The sequence below is a fragment of the Vipera ursinii genome (assembly GCF_947247035.1).
Source record: "Vipera ursinii genome assembly, chromosome: 1".
Taxonomy (NCBI): domain Eukaryota; kingdom Metazoa; phylum Chordata; class Lepidosauria; order Squamata; family Viperidae; genus Vipera; species Vipera ursinii.
The window spans coordinates 195,205,974-195,216,534 of record NC_139512.1 but is presented as its reverse complement, the minus strand read 5'-3'; the positions used below and the strand labels follow the sequence as shown (position 1 = coordinate 195,216,534).

Here is a 10,561-nt window from a genome sequence, read left to right as displayed (position 1 = left end):
TGTTGAACAATCTGTGAGTGCAGACCAAAAGCCCGCGGTTGAGAGCTGCATTTATGAATATGTTAGGAATAAAGTTCATTGTGTGGCAATCACCAAAATACCATTAACATCAAAGGCCATCAGCTGTTGCAGGAATATTACAGAAGACAGACTTGTTCTGGGTTGTGAAGATTCTTCAGTAATTCTGTATGAAGCCTATCGTCAAGTAATTCTGGCAACAGAAGCAAAGCTGCTACCTGCCTTAATGTGTTGCCACCCTAGTGCTGCCATACTTCTTATTGGTAGTTCACAAGGAGAACTACAGTTATTTGACATGGCACTGTCTCCAATTAAAATGCAGCTTTTAGCTGAAGACTTCTCACCCAAATCAACGCTACAATTCAGTGAAAAATTTGAGATATCCAGCAGCCTCACTCAAATCCAGTGGGCTGTCCACCAAGATTCTTCTCAGGACATAGATGTTTTAGATATACATGATCTTCTATTATTTAGATTTGACAAAGGACCTATTGGAGTGCTTCATTTCAAAACCGGTAAGTTTATTGGTAGTTAATTTTTATATATTTCATCAGTAGATATAAAATTTCTGTTTTTAAAAAAGATTGTATTTTGCAGCAAAACTAAAGCAAGAAAAGTAAAAGAACGGGAAGAAAAGAATCCAAGATTACCTTATATTGTTTATGACTGGACTGAATCTGTTGAAATCTATTGATTGGAAGAAACCCAAAGAGAGAGACGTAATTAAAATATTTGTATTTTATGTGATATGTCTCAGCCAATGAAAATAATTAGCAAACAATATAGATGAAATGCACTGTTTGTGCAAGAAACTTTGATTTATACAGAAAGTCTTTCTCATCTTGCCCCTTGCTCTAAATTAGGGCTTTTCAACCTTTTCACCCATTGTACCACTTTTAGGATAAGGAACTCTCTCAGTACCACCAGTTGCCCAGCAAGGTGTCAAAAAAAAGGAAAAAAAATGATAAAGTACAGGTAGTCCTCGACTTACAACATTTCGCTTAGTGACTGTTTGAAGTTACAATGGCACTGAAAAAAGTGACTTATGACCATTTTTCACACTTATGACTGTTGCAGCATCCCCAGGGTCATGTGATTTACATTCAGATGCTTGGCAACTGATTGATACTTATGACGGTCAGTGTCCCAGAGTCATGTGATCACCTTTTGCAACTTTTTGACAAGCGAAGTCAATGGCTGGGGGGGGCAGCTCATCACTCAGGTTGCAGGGTGCCTGTGGGGGGAGAATCCATGGGTCTCTGGTGGAGGGGGGTGGTACTGGGGTGGGTGCCCTTCCCTCCCTCTCTCCCATTGTCCCTTCCTTCTTTCCTTCCTTTCTTACCTCCTTCTTTGTCCCTTCCTCATTCCCTTCCTCCCTTCCCTTGTCCCTCCCTCTCTCAGGTTACAGGGTGCCTGTGTGTGTGTGTGTGCGGGGGAGAATCCATGGGTCTCTGGTGGAGGGGGGTGGGACTGGGGTGGGTGCCCTCCTTCCCTCCCTCTCTCCCATTGTCCTTCTTTCCTTCCTTTCTTACCTCCTTCTTTGTCCCTTCCTTCCTTCCCTCCCATCTCCCCCTCCCTCCTCCCCTTCCCTCCTCCCTCCCTCCCTTCACTGGGAGCTTGAGGTTGCTAAGTGAGGCCAGTAAATACTTGCTGCAAGGAAAGCAATTGGGACGGCGCAGCAGAGGGAATTGGCATTTCTCCCCGCGTGCTAATCAGCGTGCGCTGAGAAACACTGGATCTCGAGTCTTCGTCCCAACTGCTTGCCTTGCTGCAAAGAGGGAGACTGTCAGGAGCGCGAGATCACTGATCTCATGCTCCTGCAATCTCTCCCGCTCGGTTGCAGCTTGCTTTCTGTTGCAGAAAGCAAACTGAAACAAAGAGAGGGAGACTGTTAGGAGCGCGAGATCAGCGCAGGCTGAGAAACGCCGATCTCGTGCTCCTGACAATCTCCCTCGATTTCCACTTGTGAAGGTCGGGGCTGGCCTTACGGAGTCGCCAGAGCTCCCGTGGGCCCGGAAGGACGCATACACAGGGCCGCTGATCAGCTGATGACTCTGTACCACCGGCCCCAAGCTCCGCCGACAGAGTCGCTAACAGTGGGGGGGAGGGAGTCAGGAGGGCGCATTTTTCCCTCCACATTCTGATGGCTTCGCCTACCTTGGCGTGGATCAGAAAAAAACCATGGGCCTTGATTCCCACCTGCTGCTGCGGGATGAGTCCTGGGGGCTCATTGCTGCTTTGCTTTCCCCTCCATAAAGAACATTGGGAAGAGGAGAGAGAGGAGGAAAAGAAAATGAACACCTACCTGCCGAGGATGTCTCTGCCCCCTTCAGGCTCAGGCTTGCTTCTGGGGGAAGGTTGCTGACAATGAGTCCAAGGGGAAGGCGGGGCCTTACTCTGCACCTGCACTCTTCGCCTGCAGGCTGCCGGCAAGCAGCATGTTTTCCGGCAGCAAGGGAGCTGGTAAGGAGCGGGGGGACAGGCGGGGGGAGGAAGGCAACGCTGCGTACCACCAGCCAGGTGCTCGCCGTGCCACCAGTGGTACGCGTACCACCGGTTGAAAAGCCCTGCTCTAAACCTGCTACAGCAGAATGGGCAATTCTTTAAGTTGATTTTGGGAGAGAGACACATCTTTCTCCCAGTTTTTCCTCTGATGATCACAGGCCTCTGGATTTTACCCAGCACCATTAATATTGCAGCTAGAGAATAGTTTTCAAGCCAGTGTGGTTGCAGATTTGACCAGATATGTACTTGTGTATGTATAGATATAAAAACTAGTCCACAAGCCACTCTAATGATTGCCTATATCCCACCAATTAGGTAGTATATAAATATAATAAGACCATTCAGGATATGTCAGCTTTATAGACTTTAAAAATTGTCTTCTTATCTTGTTTAACGGGAAATCTTGTACAATAATTTGTGAGCTAAATTATTCTATCGTGTCATAGATGTTTATTTGGAAAGCTAATTAAAACAGTTTGCTGATGTATTCTCAAATGTTGCATATTTTTAAATGCTGTTAATTTTTTTTAGTTACCTGTCTAGCAGAAGGTAATCAGGCTATACCTACCTTGCTTTTCTTAGTTTTCCCATGTGGCTCTGCTCACAGCAATTTTCTAAAAAGCACAGCTTTACTTTTCCTATCTCTAGCACATTTATGTTCTTGCTGAGAGAAACATGCTCTCAGTGCAGGGATTTAGAGGCCTTTCTGCTAATTGCCAGCTTGTAAACTTAATTGGACTGTCTCCCTGGACCCTGTTCCTAAATCAATTAGGGCCATGAGTTAGCTGTCACCTTTCTTACCAAAGTAGGTCACTTGGAAATGCATGACCCAAAAGAAATTGGACACTGAAAAAGGAAGCTGCTGACCTCTGATTGAAAGCTGAAATATTTTTTTTAAAAAAATTGCTGTTATAATTTCAACAAGAAATTCTCTGGTTACATGTGTTAAGGATGATTGTCCTATTCTGATTCAGTTTATTAGGAAAATTAGAATGTAAGATACATCTGAGAAAACGCTTGCATTTTCAAAATTTACTTAAAACTTCCATTTTTATGACACTAAACATATTAGAAAAATATAGAACAACATTCTCTTGGGGACAGATTAAACAAAGTCCATAATGCTAATTTATATATATATATATATATATATATATATATATATATATATATATATATATATATATATATATATATATGTGTGTGTGTGTGTGTGTGTGTGTGTGTGTGTGTGTGTGTGTGTGTGTTTGTGTGTGTGTGTGTGTGTGTGTGTGTGTGTATATGACTGACTGATGAGAACAAAATAAGTTCAAAATGGCCATCTCAGCCTCCCTAATTCTTTATTAGCAATTTGAATAATTTACACAAATAATGAGCTGTCATAAGTTGACTATATCCTGTGGATAGCCTTAGGTTAGGCAAAAACAGGAAAGAAAGAGTTAATTAGCAAGGTGTATTCACTGAGCGGTGGCTCAGTGGGTTAGGACGCTGAGCTTGTCGATCACAAGGTCGGCAGTTTGGCGGGTCGAATCCCGAGTGCTGCTTAACAGAGTGAACTCCTGTTACTCGTCCCAGCTTCTGCCAACCTAGCAGTTCGAAAGCACGTAAAAATGCAAGTAGAAAAATAGGGACCACTACAGTGGGAAGGTAACAGCATTCCGTGCGCCTTTGGCGCCTAGTCATGCCAGCCACATGACCACGGAGACGTCCTCGGACAAGCACTGGCTCTTCGGCTTTGAAACGGAGATGAGCACTGTCCCCTAGAGTTGGAAACAACTAGCACGCATGTGCAGGGGAACCTTTACCATATATGTATATGTGTGTGAATATGTGTGTGTGTGTATACATAAATACATATGTAAAGGTAAAGGTTCTCCCGCACATGCGTGCTAGTCATTTATATATACATATACATACACACACACACACGTGTGTGTATTTTCTGAGGTTTTCGTGGGTGTTTGTATGTAGATCTTTGGTCATTCAGGTTTTTTCCCACGTAAAATTGGAGGTATCAGGACAACGTTTCGACGAAATCTCATCCGTCATCCTCAGGCTGGTAACTTCAGCTTCGTTCTTCTGGAAGAAGTATGTGATAGTGGCTGTACGAAGAGCTTCCATTTTGTGTGACCTCATATTCCTACGCAACTGCCGAGATCAAAATTTAATCCCCACATCCTTCCAATTGAAATTCCACTCCAACTACGCAGCCATCAAACGCATCCTGATAAGAACCGAACTGGCCCTAATCAGAAATGAACTCCACACAAAAAGATTCCTCCTGGACTGAATCAACAGAGACTGCCTCACACTTCACCTCAAACTCAGCAACAAGATCCACCCCACACTTTGGGACAAATTCAAACAACTCGCTGTCTGGAGAGCTGAAACAGACTGCCCACAAAACAGACACAAACACCAATAAACTCCGAAGACTAAAAGAACGCCAGAAACAAACCCCTCACCTCTCACAGCAACACATGAAACAAACTGTGCACAACATCTCAGATAGGATTCTCACCAAAGCCGAAACCAACGTCCTGTCTAAAGGATTTAATTTTGCAGTCGCTCCCCCCAAAAAACCATGGAAACCATTATATGCGGAGTTGAAACCAGCCTGACCAAAATTAACCCTGACGACGCCAACAAAATCAGACTCAAAGTTACCAACATCCTCTGCACCAGCAAACCACCCAAAAGCAACTTACCCAAAGAGGAACAGACAGCACTACTTAACCTAAAAAAAAGACCAGCATAATCATTCTGCCAGCAAACAAAGGCAACGCCACGGTGGTAATGAACTCATCTGACTACCATACCAAATTATCCAACCTACTCCAAGACTCCACATACAAACTCCTCAACACAGATCCCACCACCTACCTGGAAAAAACCACAAAATCCAAAATAAAAGCCACCCCCATCAGTGAAGAGATCCAGCAAACAATCATTCCCAGAGAAAAATCATCCAGATGTCCTAAGCTCTATGGTCTTCCCAAGATACACAAAGAAGGAACCCCACTCAGACCCATAGTTAGCTCCATAGGCTCACCTCTACAAAATCTAGCCAAATTTCTTGCCAAACAACTACAGCCTTACGCAAATTCCATCACCTCACACATACAAAACTCATTCCAATTCATAGAGATCATAAGTAAACTAAACTTACAGCCCTGTCACCTACTCTTGAGCTTCGATGTCATATCCCTCTTTACCCAAGTGCCAATCAAAGAAGCCTTGACAGCTATCCTAAATAAATACAACCCCCCTAAACACATCCTAGATCTGACCAACCACTGCCTATCAAACACATACTTCATCTACAATGAACAAAGATACAAACAAATGGAAGGAGCACCCATGGGATCACCCCTTTCACCTGTCATCACAAACCTCTACATGGAACACTTTGAAACCCTCGCTCTTGAAAAATCCAACCACAAACCCAAACTCTGGCTCAGATACGTAGATGACACCTTCGTAATCTGGCCACATGGCAAAGAAACTGGATGACTTCCTCACACACTTCAACAGCCTACACCCCAAAATACAGTTCACCATGGAAACAGAAGCTAATAATCAACTTCCCTTCCTTGATGTCTTAAGTCTACAAGAAATCCAATGGCTCCCTAGGACACACTATCTACCATAAGAAAACACACAAACCGCTACCTGAACGCACTCTCACACCACCACCCAGCACAGATCAACTCCGTAGCCAAGACACTCATCTCCAGAACAAAACACCTAGCTGACGAACAACACCTAAAAACCGAACTACACACTCACTAACGTACTAACAGCCAATGGATTCCAAAGAAACATGATTACCAACTTAATCTGAAGAGACACCCACAAAAATCCAAGACAAAGAACAAGAAAATGGCAAAGCCCTCCTCCCATACTTAAAAGGGACCACAGAATCAGCAAGATCCTCCACAAACACAATATCAAAACAGCTTTCTGCACAGACAGAAAAATATCCACCATCCTAAGAAACCCCAAAGACATAATTGAGTTAGAAAACCAAGGAGTATGAAATCCCATGCACCACGTGCCCCACCACATACATCGGAGAGACCAACAGAAGAATAAGTGCACACATTGAAGAGCACAGGACCTCAGTCAGAAAGGGAGAACAAACTTCATCCCTGTTCCAACACTTTAAAGCCACTGGACACAAAATTGATTTTAAAAAAACCAGAACTATCGCCAAAATTGAACATTTTAACAACAGAATAATCAGAGAAGCCATCGAGATAGAAAAACGCCCCCACAGCATGAATAAACGAGATGATACCTCTCGCCTACCAGCCATTTGGAAACCCGCCTTGATTGACAGACGAGTCCCAACCACCAAGAATGATACCAGACCCAAACTCATGATAACATCACATGACATCACCACCACACATCCATTCAAAAAGCAAATCTGAACCCACAACGATAACGACACACAACCACAAAACAGAAACCTAACTACAGCTGCAACATTAGCCACTTTAAACCCCTCCAAACCACACAATAAGCAAACTGACACCCACTATAAAAACATTGCACCACCACAAACACGGAACCTAACAAAAGCAGCACAACTCACCAGTTCAGGTCTAAGGCTGGCAGCTGAGACCAGCCCATCCACTCAAAACACATCCCCACCCAATCAGAACACACACCCTATTCAAAACACACTCCCACCCAATCAGAACACAGCCAAGCCTCCACCCACAGAACACACCCCCTCTGGCAGTTTAAAAAAGAAAAAACAGCCACTATCACACACTTCTCCCAGAAGAATGAAGCTGAAGTCACCAGCCTGAGGATGACGGATGAGATTTTGTCGAAACATTGCCCTGATACCTCTAATTTTATGTGGGGAAAAACCTGAATGACCAAAGATCTACATAAATATATGTGTGTGTGTGTGTGTGTGTCAGACCATGGTCTCTACAAAAACAATTGAGGTGAGCTCTTTTTCCAAAAATTCCATGTCTTCTGAGAGTGAAATCAATTTATGGTGTAAGCTTTGGTAAGGTAAATATTTAGGTTTTGTCCATTCTAAAGCTCATTTGGCAAGTAATTCTTTATTCTTAATTAATTAAGTTCTGTCAGTGTGAGGGTCCAACAGGGTTTGCATCTCATGTTGAAAGCTGCAATTCAAAAGTGAAGTGGACCAAAGTCTTTTTGGGAAGAGGTTTTTAGGATTTCCAAGAAGTGAAATTGTGATGCTTTATGTATTGGTAAGTTTTAAGCAAGCTATTTTGGCTCTCTGCCACAAAAGTAGAGGCATCTAGGAGCCATAAAAGGGATAATTTAGACTGCATGTTTCTACCGTACCTAAAATGAACTGAGATACCAGCTATCGTCTTACGATTCCTGCATTTTTCCCCTTACTATTATTTCTTCTTTTCTTTATTTACCAATACAGGTAGTCCTCAGCTTATGAGCCTAAAATTTTTGTTGCTAAGTGGGACATTTGTTAAGTAAGTTTTGCCCCATTTTACGACCTTTCTTGCCATTGTTAAGCAAATCACTGTAGTTGTTAAGTTAGTAACATGGTTGTTGGTGAATCTGGCTTCCCCATTGATTTAGCTTGTTAGAAGGTTGCAAAAGGGAATCACATGACTCTGGGACATTGCAGTCGTGATAAACATGAGCCAGTTGCCAAGCATCTGAATGTTGATCAAGTGATCATAGGGATGCTACAACTGCCGTAAGTGTGAAAAATGGTCATAAGTTACTTTTTTCAGTGCTGTTGTAACTTCGAATAGTCACTAAGTGAAAGTCGAGGACTATCTGTAATTTTTCTCTTCTACCCTTGACATCTGTAAACTTTTTCTGATGATTCTTGTAGTAAAAAACCTAAGAAAATAACTGGAAACAAGGAAGTTGAAATAAAAAGGAAGTAGCAATTTAGGTATTTTCCATTATGGAAAATAAAAACTAAAGTATTTTATGTATTATTGTAGTCAGATCTTCCAGTTACAACATGCAGCTTCTCATGATCATATCTGAGTATTATCCAAAAACCACTTGTTTGTCTTCTAATAGCAATTGTGATATGTCACCAGTGTTATATTCAAGAACATGTAAAGTAGGCATTGGAATTTGAAAAACTAAATCTCCCACTAAGGTTGCAATAACAAGTGTACTTAAGTGCAAGTAATCTGGGCAATATATAATAGGTATACTTGTGAGAGACTAGCAAGATAACATTTTTATTGGCAATTTTAAAAATAATTTTATTGAGCTTTTGATCCAAAAATGTAATAAGAACAATTAAAAACAAAGTTGATACAGTTCATTTCCTTTCAAGTATTGTTGAAGAAGGTATATATGTAAAAGCCCTAACAACTAAATAATGCAAATCAAAAAGAAAGGAAGAAAATAAAAAAATAGTAAGAATGGGAAGCCTCCCTCCAAATAACACCAAAATATTGACAAAAATCATCAGTAACACTGTTCAATTAAAAGTTTAAAAATAAAAAGCGTTTTTAAATTTTACCAGTTTTCTGTAATATCAAAATAATATCACAAACCTAAACTATATGAAATCATAATGTCCAATCTTGCTCCGATGTCAAAACAAAACCAGATGAAAGACTGCAAGCTGTCAAATTTTGTTGAACCAACCTTTCAAATTTGGTATAAATACATCCTTTAAAGAATACAGACCCACATTTTTTTTTGCGACAGTTCTGGTTCTGTATGTCCAAAATTCTTCCTAAATAGACAAATTTCAAATTTTGATAATACAATGTAACAATGTGCGAACGTACTTAATTCTTGATTGTCTTTCAAATATCTGATTGATGACAACAATACTATAATATCTAACCAATAGGGAGCTATTAAAAGGCTTCTACCTTCACTTTTATTATATCTCTAACAAAAAGAATTCCAATTGATCTTTTAAAATCATCCATTCAACAAAATAATTTTATTGAATTAGGCACAATTGAAATTTTATTTATATATATATATATATTTATATTCCGTGTTTTCCCAAAAGTAAGACCTACCCTGAAAATAAGCCCTAGCTTTATTTTTTGGGGTAGGCCTAATATAAGTCCTATCCCAAAAATAATCCCTAGTTTTGGGGTGAGGCACACACCTAAAAATCAAGCTAGGGTGTGGGTGGGAGTGTGGAGCTGCCCCACATGCCCTGCACCCACTTACCTTACATCCAGGCCTCTCCTCACTGGCCCACTTCTTCTGCGGCATCCCCAGGTCTGCACTTCGCAAGGCTTCTACAGCCGAGAAACGAGCTATGGATTCAATCCATAGCTCGGTTTTACAAGACTTCTGCAGCCGAGAACTGAGCTATGGGTTGAATCCATAGCTCAGTTCTCAGCTGCAGAGGCCTTCCAGAAAGGCCTGACTGTGAAATGCAGGCCCGAGTCCATTCTGAGCTGTAGAATGAAGCTGCAGAAGTGGGCCGGCTGGGCGGGGCTGTTGGTGCTGGAGGTGAGTGGAAAAGATTAACCCCCCCCCCCAAAAATAAGACCAGGTGCCTTTTTTGGAGGCAAAAAAAAAGACTTGGTCTTATTTTCAGGAAACACAGTGTAAGGTCCCGGTCCGTTACTTAAACTTGAGATACCATATCAATCTAATCAGATAACCCAAGTTCTTGATCAAGCAGCACTTTATTTGATCAAAATTAAGTAGCTGGGTGGCCAACAATCTGGAACGCTGGCAGAGTTACGTCCAGAAGTGCCACGCCTTAGAAAGTTGGTAGCATTGCTTTATAAACTTTGTTAGCCAATGAAAATCAGACAACAGAGCCATTACATCATAAGGAAGACATCAATCATTCCTGTACACTCCCTTATTCCCTCTTTCAGTATATCCCATCCATGTACAGGTTTCCCATGCTTGCATGAGATTTCCCTGGTGCAAAAGCTGATTACAAAAAGCAAGAAAGCAACAGTTAGACTAAACCATTTCCCTTTGTTCCAGAACTCTTCAACAGTTTGTTTGTTTGTTTGTATCCTACCTTTATTATTTTTACAAATAACAAAGTGGCAAACGTATCCAA

At 41.5% G+C, this 10,561-nt stretch overlaps 1 protein-coding gene across 1 annotated transcript in view; it reads left to right on the top strand.

Annotated features, from left to right (window-relative positions):
• The window catches only part of WDPCP (WD repeat containing planar cell polarity effector), a 133,396-nt gene that overhangs the window by 40,123 nt on the left and 82,712 nt on the right, over positions 1–10,561 (top strand). The window contains exon 9 of the mRNA XM_083370015.1: positions 1–533. This exon is cut by the window's left edge and continues 77 nt beyond it. Within this exon, the coding sequence (XP_083226141.1) occupies positions 1–533 (533 nt within the window). The remainder of the gene's footprint in view (positions 534–10,561) is intronic.